This window comes from Cardiocondyla obscurior, linkage group LG12 (genome assembly GCF_019399895.1).
Source record: "Cardiocondyla obscurior isolate alpha-2009 linkage group LG12, Cobs3.1, whole genome shotgun sequence".
Taxonomy (NCBI): Eukaryota; Metazoa; Arthropoda; class Insecta; order Hymenoptera; family Formicidae; genus Cardiocondyla; species Cardiocondyla obscurior.
In genome coordinates this window covers 6,550,396-6,571,601 of record NC_091875.1, presented here as the reverse complement: position 1 = coordinate 6,571,601, position 21,206 = coordinate 6,550,396, and the positions used below count along the sequence as shown (strand labels likewise).

At 31.7% G+C, this 21,206-nt stretch overlaps 4 protein-coding genes and 1 long non-coding RNA gene across 8 annotated transcripts; 3 read left to right on the top strand and 2 right to left on the bottom strand.

The window, feature by feature from the left end:
* Positions 1-458: 458 nt before the first annotated feature.
* Positions 459-1,139, top strand: LOC139107182 (uncharacterized). Its single transcript, XR_011546478.1, has 3 exons — positions 459-532; positions 690-885; positions 1,043-1,139. It is a non-coding gene; the product is annotated as an uncharacterized lncRNA (long non-coding RNA).
* Positions 1,140-3,614: 2,475 nt separating this feature from the next.
* On the top strand, positions 3,615-5,739 carry LOC139107177 (phosphopantothenate--cysteine ligase-like). Of its 3 annotated transcripts, none has more exons than XM_070664555.1 (7): positions 3,615-3,709; positions 4,078-4,218; positions 4,284-4,414; positions 4,522-4,619; positions 4,714-4,928; positions 5,008-5,190; positions 5,266-5,739. In XM_070664555.1, the coding sequence occupies exons 2-7, from the start codon at positions 4,090-4,092 to the stop codon at positions 5,446-5,448; spliced, it is 939 nt and encodes a 312-aa protein (XP_070520656.1). In that variant the 5' UTR covers positions 3,615-3,709; positions 4,078-4,089; the 3' UTR covers positions 5,449-5,739. The 3 variants fall into 3 exon arrangements, with proteins under 3 accessions (XP_070520656.1, XP_070520655.1, XP_070520654.1); XM_070664554.1 differs by lacking the exon at positions 3,615-3,709 and adding an exon at positions 3,863-4,002 and having other exon boundaries at positions 4,078-4,206; XM_070664553.1 differs by lacking the exon at positions 3,615-3,709 and adding an exon at positions 3,866-4,002.
* Positions 5,520-9,833, bottom strand: LOC139107172 (vacuolar protein sorting-associated protein 16 homolog). The gene is made up of 16 exons (XM_070664534.1): positions 9,663-9,833; positions 9,359-9,545; positions 9,149-9,277; positions 8,915-9,059; positions 8,729-8,847; positions 8,458-8,633; positions 8,010-8,382; positions 7,818-7,945; positions 7,536-7,680; positions 7,318-7,452; positions 7,081-7,242; positions 6,862-7,011; positions 6,511-6,758; positions 6,343-6,439; positions 6,146-6,249; positions 5,520-6,057 (listed from the first exon to the last, which is right to left on the bottom strand). Exons 1-16 carry the CDS (start codon positions 9,716-9,718, stop codon positions 5,919-5,921), a joined length of 2,493 nt encoding a protein of 830 aa, XP_070520635.1. The 5' UTR covers positions 9,719-9,833; the 3' UTR covers positions 5,520-5,918.
* Positions 9,834-10,006: 173 nt separating this feature from the next.
* On the top strand, positions 10,007-12,119 carry LOC139107179 (3-hydroxyacyl-CoA dehydrogenase type-2-like). Its single transcript, XM_070664557.1, has 4 exons — positions 10,007-10,316; positions 10,887-11,054; positions 11,313-11,649; positions 11,732-12,119. Exons 1-4 carry the CDS (start codon positions 10,308-10,310, stop codon positions 11,986-11,988), a joined length of 771 nt encoding a protein of 256 aa, XP_070520658.1. The 5' UTR covers positions 10,007-10,307; the 3' UTR covers positions 11,989-12,119.
* A 125-nt stretch (positions 12,120-12,244) lies between these two features.
* Positions 12,245-20,721, bottom strand: LOC139107168 (protein nervous wreck-like). 2 transcript variants are annotated; one of them, XM_070664528.1, is made up of 22 exons: positions 20,581-20,721; positions 19,428-19,525; positions 19,206-19,251; positions 18,975-19,060; positions 18,474-18,618; positions 18,199-18,335; positions 17,876-17,939; positions 17,598-17,726; positions 17,194-17,316; positions 16,899-17,002; positions 16,385-16,529; positions 16,193-16,270; positions 15,992-16,043; positions 15,779-15,882; positions 15,498-15,642; positions 15,227-15,399; positions 14,781-15,084; positions 14,458-14,672; positions 14,273-14,369; positions 14,058-14,183; positions 13,919-13,950; positions 12,245-13,663 (listed from the first exon to the last, which is right to left on the bottom strand). In XM_070664528.1, the coding sequence occupies exons 1-22, from the start codon at positions 20,599-20,601 to the stop codon at positions 13,097-13,099; spliced, it is 2,991 nt and encodes a 996-aa protein (XP_070520629.1). In that variant the 5' UTR covers positions 20,602-20,721; the 3' UTR covers positions 12,245-13,096. The 2 variants fall into 2 exon arrangements, with proteins under 2 accessions (XP_070520629.1, XP_070520630.1); XM_070664529.1 differs by lacking the exon at positions 13,919-13,950 and having other exon boundaries at positions 13,489-13,663.
* Between the last annotated feature and the right edge of the window lie 485 nt (positions 20,722-21,206).

The following is a 21,206-nucleotide window of genomic DNA, read 5'->3' as shown; positions in this document are numbered from 1 at the left end:
ACGCTTGATGGGCCACTGAATATATTGCTGTGCTTCAGGATTTTGTAAAAAATGTTCTGGTGCATCCTCGATTGTCCCGTTGGATTTTCCATCAAATTTGAACATTATTCTTGCTGCCCAAAAAGTTTCAAGCCTGTGAATCGACGGGAAGTATTTTTAATAAGCGTTTGAAAAGTGACAGGTATGTGTTTGAGGTTAAAAGTGGAGATATTGTTAAAATAATTTTTTTGAAGCCTCTTAGTTAAATTTCTGATTAAAATTTGGTTTATTTAAGTGTACTAGAATGTTTTAAATACAATGTAATTATTCTCTTAACTGTGAAAAATTATATCTTTCAGATTCTTGGTGAGTGGTGTTCTGCGAGGGTCACAGATGTTTCACTGCACTTCTACAGCTTGTGAAATTAGTTCTGCGTATTCCTCGAGTGCCCCGTCGGATTTTTATGAAATTTGAACCTCCTTTTGCTGCCCAAAAAGTTCCAAGGCTCTACATGGACGGGAACTATTTTTTATAAGTGTTTTAAAAGTGACAGGTATGTGTTTTAGGTTAAAAGTTGAGATATTCATAAATAAATTTTTTTGGAGCTTCTTAGTTAAATTTCTGACATAAATTTGGTTTATTTAAGTGTACTAGAATGTTTTAAATGCAATGTAATTATTCTCTTAACTGTGAAAAATTATATCTTTCAGATTCTTGGTGAGTGGTGTTCTGCGAGGGTCACAGATGTTTCACTGCACTTCTACAGCTTGTGAAATTAGTTCTGCGTATTCCTCGAGTGCCCCGTCGGATTTTTTATGAAATTTGAACCTCCCTTTTGCTGCCCAAAAAGTTCCAAGGCTCTACATGGACGGGAACTATTTTTTATAAGTGTTTTAAAAGTGACAGGTATGTGTTTTAGGTTAAAAGTTTAGATATTCATAAATAAATTTTTTTGGAGTTTCTTAGTTAAATTTCTGACATAAATTCGGTTTATTTAAGTGTACTAGAATGTTTTAAATACAATTTAATTATTCTCTTAACTGTGAAAAATTATATATTCCAGATTCTTGGTGAGTGGTGTTCTGCGAGAGTCACAGATGTTTCACTGCACTTCTACAGCTTGTGAAAATAGTTCTGCGTATTCCTCGAGTGCCCCGTCGGATTTTGTGAAATTTGAACCTCCCTTTGCTGCCCAAAAGTTCCAAGGCTCTACATGGACGGGAACTATTTTTTATAAGTGTTTTAAAAGTGACAGGTATGTGTTTTAGGTTAAAAGTTTAGATATTCATAAATAAATTTTTTTGGAGCTTCTTAGTTAAATTTCTGACATAAATTCGGTTTATTTAAGTGTACTAGAATGTTTTAAATACAATTAAATTATTCTTTTAACTGTGAAAAATTATATATTCCAGATTCTTGGTGAGTGGTGTTCTGCGAGGGTCACAGATGTTTCACTGCACTTCTACAGCTTGTGAAAATAGTTCTGCGTATTTCTCGAGTGCCCCGTCGGATTTTTTATTAAATTTGAACTTCCCTTTTGCTGCTCAAGAAGTTCCAAGGCTCTACATGGACGGGAACTATTTTTATAAGACTTTTAAAAGTTACAGGTATGTGTTTGAGGTTAAAAATGGAAATATTGTTAATTAAATTATTTTCAGGCTTTTAAGTTGAATTTTTAAGTTAATTTTAGTTTTGTTGAGTGTATTTGAGTGTTTTAATTACAATTTAATATTTTTTCAAACTGTAAATAAATTTATATTTTAGTTGTTTGGTGATTTGAGTGCTGCGAGGGTCGCAGAAGTTTCACTGTGCTTCTACAGTCTGGCAAAAAAGTTCTGCTGATTTCTGGACGGTTTCGTTGGATTTTTTATTTAATTTGAAGTCTTTTCTTGCTTTACAAAAAGTGCCAAGCCTGTACATCATCGGGAAATAATTTTTATAAGACTTATAAAAAGTGACAGGTATGTGTTTTAGGTTAAAAGTAAAGTTACACTTAAATAAATTATTTTCAGGCTCTTAAGTTTAATTTTTGACTTAAATACGGCTTTATTTAGTGTAGTAGAGTGTTTTAATTACATTTTAATTATTCTCTTAATTGTAATTAATTTTATATTCTAGATTCTTGGTGATTGGAGTTCTGCGAGGGTCACATAAGTTTTACTGCACTTGAACAGTTTGTGAAAATAGTTCTGCGTTTTCCTCGAGTGCCCGGTTGGATTTTTTATCAAATTTAAATCTTTCTCTTGCTGCCCAAAAAGGTCCAAGGCTCTACATCGACGGGAACTATTTTTTATAAGTGTTTTAAAAGTGACAGGTATGTGTTTGAGGTTAAAAGTGGAGATAATGTTAAATTAATTTTTTTGAAGCCTTTAAGTTAAATTTATGACTTGAATTTGGTTTATTTAAGTGTATTAGAGTGTTTTAATTACAATTTTATTATTCTCTTAACTGTAAATAATTTTATATTTCAGATATCTTGTGATTGAGACGCTTGATGGGCCACTGAATATATTGCTGTGCTTCAGGATTTTGTAAAAAATGTTCTGGTGCATCCTCGATTGTCCCGTTGGATTTTCCATCAAATTTGAACATTATTCTTGCTGCCCAAAAAGTTTCAAGCCTGTGAATCGACGGGAAGTATTTTTAATAAGCGTTTGAAAAGTGACAGGTATGTGTTTGAGGTTAAAAGTGGAGATATTGTTAAAATAATTTTTTTGAAGCCTCTTAGTTAAATTTCTGATTAAAATTTGGTTTATTTAAGTGTACTAGAGTGTTTTAAATACAATTAAATTATTGTCTTAACTGTAAATAATTTTATATTTCAGATATCTTGTGATTGCAACGCTTGAAGGGCCACAGAATATATTGCTGTGCTTTAGGATTTTTTAAAAAGTGTTCTGGTGCATCCTCGATTGTCCCGTTGGATTTTCCATTAAATTTGAACCTTATTCTTGCTGTCCAAACAGTTCCAAGTCTGTGAATCGACGGGAAGTATTTTTAATAAGCGTTAGAAAAGTGACAGGTATGTGTTTGAGGTTAAAAGTGGAGATATTGTTAAAATAATTTTTTTGAAGCTTTTTAGTTAAATTTCTGACTAAAATTTGGTTTATTTAAGTGTATTAGAGTGTTTTAATTACAATTAAATTATTCTCTTAACTGTAAATAATTTTATATTTCAGATATCTTGTGATTGAAACGCTTGGAGGGCCGCAGAATATATTGCTGTGCTTCAGAACTTTGTAAAAAATGTTCTGCAGCATTCACGACGGTTCCGTTGAATTTTTTATCAATTTTGAAGCTCCTTCTTGCTGCCCAAAAAGTGCCAAACCTGTACAACGACGTGAACTATTTTTATTAAGGGTTTGAAAAGTGACAGGTACGTGTTATAGGTTAAATGTAGAGTGACTCTTAAATAAATTATTTTCAGGCATTCAAGTTCAATTTTTAACTTTAATTCTGTTTTATTTAATGTAGTAGAGTGTTCTAATTACAATTTAATATTTCTCCTAACTGTAAATAAATTTATATTTTATTTTGCTTGTGATTGGAGAGTTGTGAGAGTCACAAAAGTTTTTCTGTGCTTCTAGACATTGTCAAAAAAGTTCTGCTGCTTTCTCAGGGGTTCCGTTGGATTTTCTATCAAATTTGATCGTTCTTCTTGCTGCCCAAAAAGTTTTAAGCCTGTGAATCGACGGGAACTATTTTTATTAAGACTTTAAAAAAGTGACAGGTATGAATGTATGAATGGCAGTATTAATGCTGTGTTCCTATTGGTTGAAAAAATCGAGTAATATTTTACGCTTGTTTTTCGAGTTATTTATATGTTGTTATACTCAATCGTATTTTGCACGTTAATTTACAATAATTTAATGCTATTTATTAAGTATTTTTACAATATTTTATCAATCGAGTCGTTTCATGAATGTCAGTACTAATGCTGTGTTTGGACTTTGAATAAATTATACGTTTGATTTTAGGTTAAGAGTTTTATTATGTAATATATGTATGCTTATTGTATGTATTGTATGTATATATTGATTATTTTTACAAGTTTTTTTTATTATTTCTCCATCTTTATACATGATTTTTATTGTGTAGCAATCATTTGCAATGGTTTCTACATGGGAAGATTTTTATGCAAAGCATCCACCTCCTCAGGACTTGACACAGAATGAACAGGCATTGAAAGAATTTACTAGAAAGCATCTTGAGACAGAGAACAAAGTGGTACTGGTAACTGTGAGTTCATGATTTAACCTTATAAAGTGTGATTTTTTATGATATTCTAATATTTAACATTGTAGAGTGGAGGTACGACAGTACCCTTGGAACATAATACAGTAAGATTTGTAGATAATTTCAGTGCAGGCACAAGAGGCTCGGTTTCAGCGGAATACTTCTTGGAGCAAGGCTATTCAGTTATTTTCATGTATAGGTAATTATATTTTATATATATTTTACATATATTTAAATATATATTTTATATACATTTTATATATATTTTACATACAACATAATTAATATTATCTTTTGTATTTTTAGAATCAAATCTTTGGAACCATTTTCGAGACACTTTATAGGTCAAAAGTTTTTAGACTTGCTTAAAATATCTGGTAATAATGAAAATTCTGTTATCACAGGTGAGTTATAGAAAATAATTAATCATATATAATTTTACACAATTGATCCAGATAGATTAAATGTCATTATTATATACGGTATTTATTTTTACAGTATTGCCAGAATATACAGAAAAGGTAGCTACAGTACTACGAAAGTATAGAGAGGCATTTGATAAAAAAAAATTGCTCCAACTTACTTTTACAACTCTCTCCGAATATCTCTGGCTTCTTCGATCTGCTTGCCAAGCATTAGCACCTCTAGAAGACAAAGCTATATTATATTTAGCAGCTGCAGTCTCTGATTTTTACATTCCTTCCAATGAAATGGTAAATATATTATTCAAATCAGTCTTATTTGTCAAATATAACATATTCAATTTTAATGTTATATAAATTTTTCTTTTAGTCAGTCCATAAAATTTCATCTAGCGGACCACCAACTATATCACTTCAATTAGTACCAAAAATTTTAGCCCCATTAGTAAATTTGTGGGTACCAAAAGCATTTGTAGTTTCGTTTAAGTTAGAAACTGACGAAAGCTTGCTGATTCCTAAAGCAAGAACTGCTCTCAATAAATATAATCATAATGTAAGTAATTATTTTAATATATATAAAGTCTTTTTTTCCCTCAAATATATTTAAATTTTGAATTTTGTCTTCCAGCTTGTAATAGCCAACATGTTACAAACTAGAAAGCAACAAGTGATAATTGTAAGCAAAGAAACTAATTACGTCTTGTCTCTTACAAATGAACAATTAGACAATGGAGACGAAATTGAACAATTAATCGTGAAAGATCTCATTGAAAAACATATAAAATTTATACGTTCTAAACCAACTAGTTAATCAGCTCCAAGCTGTAACATGTTTTACATCTAGTTAATTACTTTTCTGAAAAAAATTTTATTAACAATTAATTTCTTTCTACTTTTAATTTATTAACGAAATTGTACGTTGTTACAATTTTAATGGCAATGGGATACTCGGGTTTAATATACTATACTATGATATTGTATATACATATCAACGTTATAAAGCAATATATAAATATATAAGAATTAAGTTACATATCGCTATTTTACACAACAAATATGTAATTAAATTTTTATACAAATTAAAATAGATGAAATACCTAAATATATTATAAAAATAATTTACTGTAACCTTATTAATTTATTTATGTAAATTATGTATTGCATATTCATAAAATATTCGAATGTTTCTTATTATTATTATTATTATTATTATTGTTGTTGTTAAATGTTACGTTATCAAATTTGTATATAAATACATCTTATACAATAAAGAAAAAAGGTTTAACTTTTAAGACTAGATAATAACATGTTAATCTTATCAATGAATTGTCTATCGGATGAGCTGCATTGTGCTAGCACAAATGTGAGAGCCGCAGTATCCTTCTGTTCGTACGCTGTTTGCGCTGCTTCGCTAAGTAAACTGCAGAATTACAATAATAATAATTACATATTAATATGTTTTACACATTTTATTTGCATTTCAAATAATAAATGTGGTAGCTACTTACTTTAATTTTACTAGATATTTTACTTTGAGATCTTCTTTAACTTTGGTTAAATATTTTCTTGCTTCTAATTTTTCATTATACTTGAGACATTCATCTATAAACGGCTTTAACATGGAAATTATTGAAAAGTTATTTGTCACATCGATAAATTGTACATAACTACATAAAAACAAAGCAATTTTATTATTTATTATTACCTCATAACCAATGGGAGACTTTTTACTTTTGGAAAACTTTTCTAAATCGTTCCATAATCCTTTTTCTGCTAGGCATTGTATTCTTAACCACCAATATCTAAAATATTCACATTGTATAATATGAAAAAATATAATAATTTGTTTAAAGTTATAAAGATTTTTGTGTACCTTCGATCTGGTATTTTATATTCGGATCGCAACTTATCTGCTAATTTCAACTCGTTGCGCAATAATAATACTTTCACAGTGTCATGTAGAGGCTTCCCTATAACTGATTCACGTAACGTGTCCTCTAACGATCTTTGATACTTCAACAGTTTTATCTGTTCTTCTGTCAACGATGCGTTAGTATCATTACGAGCTAATCTGAAATTTTCCTGAGCAGATTGCAGTAATGCATCTCTCGACATTATATTCTAAAAATATATAATATACATTTATCTGTTATCTGTCATAACATTTTTTTACAGTTAATATGGTTTTTATTATTACCAATAATTAAAAAAAAATTGTACTAACTTTTCGTTGATAACTTTCAGTTATAAACCACACTGCTTGTGAATGGAAATCGTCGTATTGATTGTAGATATCACGCAATGTCTCTCTATTATGGCTCTGGCAATATTTAATATACAATGCCATTGCTAGAGGACAATGCATTATAGACATCTAAATTAAAAGTTAGTTATAAAAGAACACGTAATTATTTACGCTTGAAATAAAGTATTATTTACTTACTTGAAAATCTCCAAGAGTCATGTTTTCTCTGAGATGAAGAATAACAGTGTAAACTAAATCTGTATTACCACTTTCCACTGCTTTATGCAGCGCAGCACGTTCTTCGCCAAGTGTCAAGAGCAAAGGTACTTGTTGATGCGCACGTGGTTCGTAATCGATTAACTGAAAAGATGATTGTATATAAATAATTTCTCGCAGTAAAGTGTATAATATTTAATACATTATTTATATATATACTTTAATAGCCAATTGTTTTCGTCCACAATCCGCTGCTCTTTTTGCAATTTCGCTATATGAAACACCAGGAGCATATCCCAATTTATCAGCGATTTCTTCTGCTATTTGTTCCTTATCTAATTGTGTTTGTTTCACCTATAAAATCAATTAATATCAATTAATAAAGAAATATATATTTTTTTAATTATTTGTAAAATTTTGCTCGTTATTTATATTACTTTGTAGCAAGCCCAATGTGCCAATATTCTGCTTTCTCCATCGATCTCAGGTAATTGTAAATGCCGCGCTATTTGTATGCTTAAATAATAATGTCTTCGTGCTACCAGCCGATCTAATAGCACTTGATTCGTAAGAATGTTAAATCTAATATCATTAAGGATTGTCATTGGTTGTAATAAGTATTAAAAAAAAAAAAAAAAAAATAATAATAATAATAATAATAATAATGTATACATAAAGAATTCTTGCACAACATATATCGACTGCATACAAAAAGATACTGCGTATATGTTAATGGAATTCCCACAGCAGGATGTCTCACTGCATTCAAAACTCTCAAAATTCTACACATTTGAACGTAATATTCCGAATCTATTGTTTTACTGAATCCTTTTCCAAACTTGGCAGCCTGACGAAAAATTCACAATGTTAAATATTGTTAATGTATCAACACGTATGTTTATTCAACTTACTCGCATTAGAATTTTTTGCGTTTCGAAATCAAATTCATGACTAGCACCATCGATACACGCTCTTATTGCTGTATCTAATTTATCCTTCACTAAATCTATATAGCTGTCGGCCTTGTGACTCTTTTTCTGAAATTGCTTAGAAGCTTCTAAAAGATAGGAAGCAGGATCCGTTGAATTGATTCTAAATATTCTTTGCACGACGTTTGGTACTTTCTGTATCATTTCGTGAGAACTGCTTGATAATACACGTACTCCATCGATCTCTGGGATCAAATGTAATGGACCATCGTAATTGTATATTATAGTATCAGCCGTACGTCCCACTACCATTATCGTACTATTCCAGCTACATACTACAGCTTCCGTGCCACACCTACAAGTGTTTATCAAATTCTATTATTATATTAAAAAATTTATATCTCACACCGTTTGAGTAATCGTTACTAACCAAGCTACATTTGCAAGAGGCTCCTTCATATTTGTGTAACACTCGCAATACTTTTCTCTGAAGTCTATTGAACCAATATACAAATGTCCAGTATCTGAATAAAGTGCAATATGCCGATTATTACTCGATACAGCTATAGCTATAATATTATTGATCTTATTGCTGAAGAGCGTGTTCTGAAAATAAAATAAAATATTGATTTTCAAATATATAAAAGTTTATACCACGTCAAATTTTACCAATATGAATTATAGTATAATGACATGCTTACAAATGAATATGTGTTTTGATGGGATTGATGAATTACAAAAATTCCTTCTTTATTCGATAAAATTACTTGTGTTTCTCTGTCATAGTGTACCATATACCAGCAATCAATTGGACCATACCCTAAAAGTAAAAATTATATAAAAACTATGAACAAGCAAAAAGCATGCAAACATATTATTATACTTACTTGGCACATCAGGAATTGGCCGGACTTTAGGTTCACATACATTATTTACTAGAAATATACGATTGGTGGATGTTAAAACGGCTATCCCAGTGCTATTGGACGTTGTAAAGAATCTTGCGTCAACAACTTTGGTATCCTTGGCTGCCTTAAAGAGAGAAAAAAAAAAAAAAATGTAATTAAAAGTTTTATTATACTATTAAAGATTTATTATATTTATTATATCTCTGCACCTACATTTCCCATGCTAAAGGTATGCTGGTAAGTGCCAAACATGTCATATATGAGAACCATGCCGTCGTCTTGAACGCAGAGCAATTCTTCTTGCTGGGACCAACCAAATGATACCAGTTGTCCACTGCTCCACTATGAGAATGAGATGTTGAGTAAAGAAACAAATATAAAAATAGCAAACATAATAAAGTTTAGAAACTAAAAATATTTTACTTGTAACTTGGCTGTCAGTTTTCCTGATGACGAATACAACAATATTAAAGGTTTAGTTGCTCCTTGTACTTTGACAAGTTTTTTAGAATTTCTTGTTACAGCAATTGAGCCCCCGTATGGGGCTGCCACTAATAAATTGTTGCTAGAAATCTCATGCTGGAAAGATATCGGATACAGCTCAAATTTCCTGTAATAAAAGTCCACAACGTGCAATTAACAATAACGTGACACTGTCAATTTGACATAAATATAACCGTGTACAAATGTTGTACTCGAGAAATATGTAAATCTCAGAGCACATTACCGAAAGTAAGTATCTCTTCCCAAAGGAAACCAATCAGCAGTCAACATCGCTGACATCTTTCTACGCTATGCTGATTAATGTCAGACAATTAAAATGAAAGATGCTGACGGGCCTGATGTTTCCCGTCAGTTTTTCCACGTATGACCACCCCACACATTTGGAGAAGCCTATAGCCTATATGTGTGCCGGTATCCAATAGCAACTTGCGCTTTCTAGTAATGGTGTCCGGGTCAGAGTCGAGAGTCGAGAGTCGAGTCAGAGTTGGGTTAGGCTGCGCACTCTGGTGTATTATATTATTTAATAAAAAGAGATTTTATTAGAAATTTAAATATATTATATATATAATTTTGTAAACTTGTTCTGTATATTAAACAGATTCTTCAGTATCTTTTTTTTAATGTTGTTTACTTCTACAAGACAAATAGTTAGATAAACCTATTACATATCTTATTATCTTAGAATCTAAAGTCCACGATAATTTTGTGCAACTCATCATTGAAATTTATATGAGACAGTCAAGTGTAAAGTGCATCATACGTGCTTGGAAGAGCTTCAAAACAAGTCGGATAAGTTGGATAACTTTCTAACTAGTGAAAGTCGCGTATCTTATCGGTGTTGATTTAAGAGAAAAATTGAAGCTCGAAAATGTTGAGGGTATGTTGTTTAAACACATTATTTAAACATATTAATATTTTTTTATTACAGTGGGGTGTTACATGTATTTAAAAAATGTACGCTTTTTTTAAACAATGATAATCCTTCTCACCTTACGTGTCTCTTATACCAAAGAATCACAAGATTAGACTTGATTTAGAATTATCTTATTCATTAATTTTATTATTTTATTTTGAAAAGAACATATAACCTTATTTAAATTGCATCCGGATATTTGCACTTTAGATTCTCAGCATTAACAATAAGTATCAGAACACAGCTTTAAAAATTAATTTTGTTAAACAACATGCAAACATTTACAATAAAGTTATGGTGATTATAATACTTTCTTTAAAAAAAAAATTATTCTTATTTGGTATATTTTTTATATAAAGTATCAGCTTTGGAGATAATAGCCTGTAAAAATTTAAACACATTTTGATTACATTTTGTATTACAGTTATTTAATAAGTTAAATTTATTAGTAATAAACGTTGAACAAAATATATATATATATATATATATATATATATGTTTTTTTTTTTTTCTTTTTTCTTTTTGTTATTGTAGGGTACTGTAGCTCTGGTGACTGGCGGGGCTTCTGGATTGGGCCGTGGCACTGTAGAAAGATTTGTCAAGCAGGGTGCAAAAGTAGTTATTGCCGATTTGCCTGTTTCAAAAGGTAAAACTGTGGCCGACGAGTTAGGGGAAGCTAATGCAATATTTTCACCTGTGGATGTATGTAAAACATTTAATATAATTACTATATGGTTATGTACCTTTAAGTTCAAATTTACTTTTACGAATAAGTAGAAAATATATTAAGCAATTTTCAAATATGCTTTTTATAAAACCGTTTATCAGACAGAAATCTCTTTATCTTTGACAATATAATAATTACCATTTAAAAAATTAAATTTTTTTATTTTCTATTATTAATCTCCATGTTAAATGTTACTTAAGTTTAAACTTTTTTTTTTTTTTTTTTTCTTTAAGGTAACTTCAGAATCTGATGTACAAGCTGCCCTTGACCTTACAAAACAAAAGTTTGGTAAGCTTGATGTTCTCGTCAATGCTGCTGGTATTGCTATAGCTTTTAAAACATACAATAGTAATAAAAAAGTTGCTCACAAACTGGAGGACTTTGCAAAAATTATTCAAGTCAATACCATCGGTACGTTTAACGCTATACGCCTTTCTGCCGGCTTGATGGTTGAAAACACACCTAATCAAGATGGTCAAAGAGGTGTTATTGTCAATACTGCAAGTGTCGCAGCTTTTGATGGTCAAATGGGTCAGGCTGCTTATTCTGCTTCAAAAGGAGCGGTCGTAGGTACTGTGTCTTATTTTATTTTCTTACTCTTTATTATTTAGATACTTAATTTTTCATTTTATATAATTAACGTTTTATATAGGAATGACTTTACCCATCGCTCGCGATCTTTCCAAGGATGGAATTCGTGTTGTAACAATTGCTCCAGGGCTTTTCAACACTCCATTATTAATGGCATTGCCAGAAAAAGTGCGCGTCTTTTTGGCAAAGAGCATACCATTTCCTCAAAGATTAGGGAATCCCGATGAGTATGCAATGTTAGTACAGCAGATCGTTGAGAATCCATTGTTAAATGGAGAGACAATTAGGTTGGATGGTGCTTTGCGAATGCAAGCTTAAAAAATTCTCAGTTTTGTATACTGTAAGAATTTCAGCATCAAATATTTTTTTATGCAACTTGTTACGTGTGTATATATATATATATATATAAAGACAAATACACAAAAAATAAATTTAAACTTTTATACAAACTTTGTTACTATTCTTGGAATCCTTAACTTTTTATTTTATTTTCCACGTATATAGATTTAATTATTTTTCAGTATAATAGACAAAGAAAATGAAAATAAAAGATAAGGAGTATTGAATAAAAGTCTTTTACATGCAACACCAGTGTATTCCTTTGAAATGTACGCCCTTATAGTACACAGGTATCGACAATTCTTTCTATTATCCCGTTCACTGTACATCGTTTTCTACGAAAAAAAAAAAATCTCTCCTTTCGTTCCTTTTGTTAGCGTATTAACTTAAGTATTTAATCAACTTATTGAAGCGCTCAATTTGCCCTAAGATAGGACAAATTAATGTTTCTAATCTTATTAATCAGTCAACACAAAGAAATCTCGATGACTTTATATAAAGTCTTGGTGATCTTGTCTAATTAGTTTTTCTATTCCTTGTGACTGTCCTGATTTAAATATTTCTTATGCTTTAAATTATTCCTTCTTCAACTTAATGATGTTTCTCAGTTAACTTGCTAGATTAATCTTCTTTCCATTTGAGGATGTTAATAAATCAATATGATAATCAATAAGTGGCTTCATAAATAAATATTTTCTTGATCAATTAATAAAGGTATTATATATTATTTTAAAAGAAATTATAATTTAAAGTTTAAATTTTGCTTAAAAAATTATTATCTTTATACTCTAGACATTTTACGTTTATATGGACTTGTAATTTTAACAGCCTTTAGCATCACTTGATCTATTAACATCCATTAGTCTCTAGATAATTCAGTCACAATTTCAAACTCTTTATTCCCATCACTACTCGATCACCGTAAGAACCTTATGAATTTCAGATAGTCTTAGTGAGTTTATTACAGTTAGTCTTTTCTGCTTAACACCTCAGGTGATCGCCAGAAGTTTAGCAGATGTCGAAAATTATCGAGGTGACCATCAGGCAAAGTAATTCTGCCATTGTTGGCTCCGGGGCCTAGTCAGCCCTAGGCGTTCGATTCCTTGAGCGTCTGCAGTTTTTCTAATTGATCTGGCTGCAGTTCATCTGGGATGCTGGCTCTTCCTCCAACCAACATTTTTCCTGGGACAATTTCTTCCTCTTCTATATCTTCTGTGGCTTCTTCAGTTACTTCTACCACTGTTCCTCTCGACTGAGAATTTTCGTTGGTGCTGGGACCGGAAGTTGATTCTCCTTCACTTCCAGAACTACTGCTGATTGGAAATGGTGCCGAGTCAGTTGGAAGTTCATCAATCGTAGACTTTTCTTCAGTTTCTTCAACTTCTTTTTCATCCAAAATGACGGTCGGCTCTTCTTCTTTACACTCACTCTCATTAAGATCTGAAACTGTAGTAAAAGCTTCAGGATTAGCTTCGGAGGCTTCTGCAGACTTTGTTGAATCTGTCTGAGTTCCCTCTACCCCGGGGAAGGGATGCTCAACTTCTTCCATCGGAGTTGCGGCTGTGATTACGATCTGAGCCACTCCAAGACCGAATTCATCCTTTTGGCTGGATTTAAGGTCTTCATCGAATTTGGAATCTCCGGATTTTTCCACCTGTGAATTGAATAGTTTTATTGTTTGTATAAAGTAATTTTTTGTAATTCTACATACAAGTCGTATTTCATATTGCAGGAGAAAAAAAAACAGTTATATTATTACAGATATAAAAAATTGGTTTAAATAATTTTAAGGAGATTTTACTAATCATATAAAACATTTAGAGCATTAATATATAAATAACTGATAAAAATGATTACATAGTTTTTATCAACAGAAAAAATTAATCTTTTATATTATTTTCTAATTTACCTTATCACCTGATTCATCTGATACCTCCACGACTGCAGCAAGTTATAATGTATCATTGATTATAATAAATAATACCTGCTATATTTCAGCTATTATCATGATTTATATAAAAAAAATTCAATTTAATTTGAAAGCTCACCTAATATATCTGGAGTTTCATCTGATTTACCATCTTCTGAGAATTGTGAACCATATTGCTCCTTTTGGTCTTGAGACAAATTTATCATAAACCCACTATCACCATTTACCATTGACTTCTCTTCTTCTGCAATATATACACGTAATGAATAAATTAATGTATATGTGGATGTATACACAAACATATTCTAAATTGATACAAGTAGCTATAATTACCTTCCATTTGAGCAAGCTCATCGGCTAGTAAAAACTCTTCCGGTGCTTGCGGTGGAGTGAAGACTGGTGGCGCGGAACTTGGTGGTGTTACATCGTCCTGAAATAATAAAAATATATTGTCATTTTTCCGTTATAAATTTATTATTCGATTTATGATTTTAATCAATTTATATTTAATTTTTTACCTGTGGGGTTAAAGGACAACCGTCTGGACCGCAAGGTTCCACAACGAGAGAAGGGAAAAGACCTTGTTGGCCTCTTAGCTCACCTTCCCACCAGCCATCATCTACATCGTGTGGCTCTTTTTTTAGCACCTTAAGGATATCACCTTCTAAAAAGCTCAGCTCCTCATCGCACGTTGCGTCGTAATCATAAAGTGCAATGCAATATTGTTCTATTTCTAAAATGTGATGTACATATTGTTATTTATTATTTTAAGTAAGTTTAAAATTATAAATCCTGTCAAAATAAAAAAAAAATTTGTTGTAAATTGAAATTTTTTATGTACCTCCAACATGGTTTTGTATTATGGCTTCCGTAGCAGTTAGTAAATTGGCATCGGGATCGACGGCATCATGATCGTCAATGGTGTAGTCAACGGATGAAAAGGAAATCTGCTGGACTAGACCTGGACCTTGCGAAGTTAGACCAGTGGTAGTCTCGGGTTCTCTTTCTACATCAAGATAGTTTTGAGGAACAAAGCCTTCCTCTCCTCGATAATTTCTTGCTCTTAACCATCCGTCGCCATCGCCTTCGCCCACTACATCCAGCTGTTCGCTTTCCACAATAGAAAGTTCATCAGGATTTTGCGCCTAAAAAGTCAAAACTATTTGTTTTCACAGAGTATAAAAAATGTGACTTTAATGAGAGACATTTCTTATGTATAAAGTGCCATTTAATTTCTAATAATCAATACTTGATATTCGTTCTACAAAACAATTTTATAGCACTCACTGTGTAGGAGTATAGAGCAGTGCACTTGTATATGGGTTGACTAGAAGGCATCTCTGGTATTTCGTGCGATATCTCGTGTTCATCTTTCTCTTCGTTGTCCCAATCAACAGCCGTGGGATCATCCCAGCCTGCCGTTAACTGCTCTATTCGTTGCTTCTCCTGCTCCAGCAATGCTAAAAAAAAAATATTTAGTTTTTATATTAAATAAGTTAGTGCAAATAATAAACACTTGTTGATAAAATTTAATTTTTAGTGACAATTATTTGCATACCATCAACCTCGGCACTATCATGCCTCTGTCTTTCTTCGGCTTCCTCTTCCGCTTGAGATATATTCTTTCCGGGCCGTTCCAAAGTCGTTAGGTCGCTTCCGCCATCACCGTCGCTGTCATAGAACGAGTCCGATGATGGATGTTCCTTAAAAAAATATTATTTTGTAAATATATTTTTTTATACAATATTATGATTTAATACATATGTCTTCAACTAATTTTTTGTCAAATATAATTATATCAGGAAATTATTTAAGTGACGAATCGCTTTTGATAATTACCGCTGCGCCAGATGCATCTGTTCTTACGGAAAGAGAGCTGGCAGAACGTGGCATATCTTGAACGCTGAGGGTTTCAGCCTCTTGTAAGAATTCGTCTACATTTACTGTAAAAACAGAATAAAAGATAAACTTATAAATCAATGAAAACAATGTTTTATCTTATTTAAAGTGAAGAGTATACATATATAAAAACAGTACAATAAATGTACAAACCTCCACCGTATCGAAGGCATTCTAGCCTCGCTTCCGCTTTGAGTTTCGCAGTCTGTAAAAAAAAAAAAAAAAGCAGGTAAATATATAAATTATTACTGTATTATACACATATGGACCCTATGCATATATTATTTAATTTAACGTTTGAATATGTATACATATAAATATAATTTTGCTTTTTTTTGTAGATCTAAAGCTTACCTCTGCTCGCCGAATGGCATGCTTTAATTCATCGATCTTAGTATCTAAATCTGGACCATTAGGATCGTTTGGATCAGTCTGAAAAAATTAATTCAAAAGTTTTTTTAATTTATACACATATTATTTAATTGAATTAAACATTATTATCACATTACTAGTATACATTTATTTAGGACATCCAGGGACACAAACCTTCTGACCAGACTCTTTGAGTTGGTATAACACTTGAAGTTTCCGGTTATTTTCACGAATGCCGCTTACCTCACGGGCTATTTTCGTCGACCAGCGACGTGCTTCTTTGCCCAATGTCGTTGCCGCCGAGTGATCGGCAGTTACCCTAAATTCATAAAAAATTTTATCTAGATTATGCTATTAAAATATAGTTGTACATAACGAGAAATTTTTTTATAATTTAGTACCAATATTTATTTTGTTATCATCGTTGATTATATTATACAGGGTGTCCAAGATGATCAGTGGACGATGCCGAAAATGATAGATAGATTTAATCATAATGGATGAATAAACTTTAGTTAACGCTGTGTAATGCTATACGTATACGGAACGATTTATATATATATATATATATATATATATATATATATATATATATATATATATGTATATGTATATGTATGTATATCGATGTAATTAAAAATAAAATATTACAAACTACAAACTAAGTATATAGAAAAGATCTACGAACCTATCTACTGGATCGTTATCGCAAGGCTCAAAATCGTATTGAATGTGTTGCTTCAAAACAGGATAGTATAAACAGCAACATTGGATATTGTACTCCCTAGTGAGCTGTAATTTGACATAATTACAAGTGAATTTTTTCCTCGTATAATCAAGGATAAAAATTAAAAGAATATAAATCTCAGAGTAAGTAATAAACGGGTTATGGAATATAAAAATTGAAATAAATAGTAATGCAATACAAATATGAATAACATTGCCAATCTCTCGATTATTTTGATATTAACTCTTAGATATACCTGCTGAGCTTGATCGCGAATCTTGCCGAAACTATTTTGCGTGGCTAGACAAGTGAGCAGCTCCGTGCGTCCCATCAATGTTAAGTATTCCGCTACTTTATCGTAAACTCCTTGTTCCAAATACTAAGCAACATGAAAAAAATGCAGCAAATAATAAATGTTTCAGGCTTAATAAAAAAAAAAAAAAAAATCAAAAAATTAATTAAGATATTGGTAAGAGCACACAAATAACATTTCACATTATTAACCCTATTAACACTGATATAAGACATTTAAAATCACTGCCTCAAAAAGAATTTAGAATTATATCTATAATACATTTAATGAAGTTGCACATAAAAATATTTTCTAATCTACCTGCTATTGTTCAATTTTTCCGGTCGCACATGTATATCCATGCTTACCTGCATAGTGGATTGTAAATCGACTACAAAATATCGGTTCTGATGGGCATTAGCGGCGGCGAGGCTCAACAAATAATCATTGCGAGCACCAGTTGATTTTTCCTCTAAAGCGTCACGTTTTGAGCTCACCTAACAATTGCAAATCAAATTATTTAGACTAAAAACATTCATATTTATATAAGATTTCGAAAAAAGTATAAAATATATAAAGATTTTGTACAGTGTAAATTTCCTTAAATGTTTGCAAAACGTAATTAACTTTTATGATAATCATATACCTTGGCGCTATTTTTCTGCAAAGACGTTATTGATTGGAAGAAGGAACCCTTCTTCTTCTTCAGCCTGAAAGCATTGATTGAACATGAATTATTGCATTCACAATTGTGCCGTCAGTTTATACAGTTGGCCAATGATAACAATATGCAGTGCATAGAAAAAAAAAACAAATAATCAAAAAGTTAAAAAGATAATTAAAATAAAAATATACAATACAAAATTTTGAGTGAGTCGATTACTTTGTAAGTATTTTATAAAAATTTTATCAGAAAAACAATGTTTGCCAAACTTATTAAAAAAACATTAAGTGAAACTTGATACATACTTTTCTTCTATATCCTTTGCTTTATCGCGCACATCGTGTGCGCTGTGTTCTTCGTCAAAGTATAATTTCTTTGTCTTGTCGACGTCCTGTACGCAAGTTTGGAGCTCTTTTTGTACTATCAGTAATTGGTCGATTGCCTAAAAATCCATTTTATTTATTATAGAAATTTACGTCCCTCGTATAATATTCACAACAGAAATTAAATATATATATATATATATATATATATATATATATATATATATATATATATATATATCGTATGAATATAATACCTTCTTAGAGATTTGTAATTTGTGCATCTTGAGACTCTTAGCGTCATCGGCGATCTGCTGCTGAAAGACCTCGACAGCAGCGAGGCGTGCACGTGCCAGCTTCTCGTTCTCTTCCAGCACGGTTCGCCACACGTTCCACATGTTCCTATAACCATTCGATCGCCATTTACCTATGACCCTTCTTCTCCTTGGCAAACTTCCCCGATCGATAATCAGCCGCGAATTGAAATTGGTATGATTCTGTAGAGGTCAAATTCCCGCGCATATGATACGCGAAAATAATAACTTTTTACCTTTATCAAGTCACATTAATTTTTTTTTTCCTCGCCCATTTGTCACACGATAAGTTAATATAAATATCAATCGGATCAGTTAATTGTTAGAAATTAATACCAGCTAATTAAGCACGGTTTACAAAATCATGTTGGAATTAAAATACGAAAAGATAATTTTTTTGCCGGTACAAAATTTTCCAGAATATACGCCACATCGTCTAATTACCATTTCTCTTCTGCTCCATCGATTTTGAGATCTGGGATGTTCGGTATCTTCTTATTTAAGTACGCAGACGATATTTTGAGTAACGCCTGAAAAGAAGAAAAAAAGAGAAAAAAAAAAAAGGTACATTTATAGCACAATAATAAAAAATTAGTATAGTAGCAGATATTATATTTATTACTATTGAAGAATAAATGCACGTACACATAAAGAATAATTAATAATAATTCTTACCTCGGAGTAGGATTTTTCAATGGCAGATTTTTTTATCGTAAAATTACTGAAAAAACGAAAGATATCACTTAGTTAATTACCAAAAACATTTAAAGAATTTTTAATTTATATAGATTTTGAAATAATAAAAAAATCGTATTTTAAGAAATACTTATTTAAAAGCTAAAAATTATTTTTAAAAGCGCAATATTATACGTAAATTATTATTTAATAACAACTCACCGTATGTCCTCCAGAAGATCGCACTCGTGTTGGTTTTTCGCCTGCAACTTCGCCGCCTGCTCCGCGTGCACATTTTTCAAAAACTTGGCGTAGTTACCCTTGCAATCGAACAAAAAAAAAATCCAAGTTAAATTAGAAATGTGTTATTTCACTTTTTGATTATTAGAATTTTAATTAATCTATTTTAAGTTTCTTATTTCTTGCAGTTAATTAAATTTATCTTTCACGCTCCCTCTTTCCTTCACTTTTCACTCAAACTGTAAATTGAAACTCGATGGCAATCAGTGCGACACAGGTTTTAATATTACATACAAAACAGTATTTATAATCTCCACTTAATATACAGGATAATCGAAAGACATGAAGGTTCGCTGTTAACAACGATTACGTTCAACTATGGTGCTATCCTTTACCTTTTACCTATTTGCTTTTTCGCTTTAAATTATTATTATTCTTCTTCTTCTTCTATTCTTTTTTTCCACTCTTTTGATAGAGCTTTTCTTGAATCATCAATTAAAATCAGTATAATGTCACAGAATTTCAATCACGATGACATAATTACATATAAATAAATCTCATTTTTTTATCTACAATATTTTACTGTTATAAGTATGTATTGTAATACTTAATTTTTTTTTTTCTAATTCTGAGATCAGTATAAGATTAATGTCGTCATTAACGATTAATATCGTCGCAATAACTTGTCAAAATTGTTTGACTTTCTGTAGAAAACACGAGTTTTGTGAATTAAAGTATACGTTTCATTATCTTGTGGATTCTTGACATTAAACGTGGTGGACATTAATCATTACTGATTCGCAATAAAAATAGTGTTAAAAATCGCGCAAAGAATTACGATGCCATTATTGTTTTATATGCCGATGAAAATATTCAAGCGCCTTTTTCTTTTCTATTTGTAACTCTGGTTTTTTAAAACGGGAAAACGGTCGTTGAGTCTAGCACCCAACGTACGGTCGATTTTCTTGTGCAAGTACAACGCGAGATGACCCTTGCGTTTTGAGCGCACTTTGCGTTTGACGTAAAGACGTTTCTCCCCTACTTACAGTATTGAAAGTCAACTCTACCGAGATTATAGCGATTATAACCCGTTGATCGGGGGTGAGTTATCGTGTAGGCAATTACTTCCTCTTACTTTTCTCGGTGGTGGTTGCATGCTGAGGCGAGTTTTTCCCGCAGCGCCGGGGGTAGAGGAGGAGGAGGGACAGTTTTGCTCTCACTTGCCCTCGCTCACTCGCGACTCACCCTCTATGCGCACACACCCCACGCACGCACCCTCGTCGTGCACCTTTTGCGCGCCCGTACGCTACTGATCTCCTGCCCTCCTGAGGCCGCCGCCGCCGCCGGGGGTAGTACGTCTCTTATTGATCGTTCAACCTCCACCCCCAAATAGCGCGTGCGCTTCTCCCAGGTCGGCGAACGACTTCCTTTCTGACGACCTACTAAGCTCCGAAAGAAGAGATGATGAGAGGGGTTGATAAGAGGTGGTGGAGGTTCACTTGAAATCTTCATCATTTTAATCACTATAATTAGTGATTTATAGTATGTTGCAAATTGATTATATTAACTGTAATGAATGTCCTTTGTGAAAGGGAAAAGTAATGACGGAGGTGCACTCTATTTGTGTGGACAGGGATGAAAGCTCCACCTGAAATATGTGTGAAAATGGTATTTAAACAAGGCATTTTTTTTTTTTTTTTTTTTTTTTTTACATGCAACGGGCTCTCGAGTTACTTTTAAAAATATGCCTACTCTCGAGTT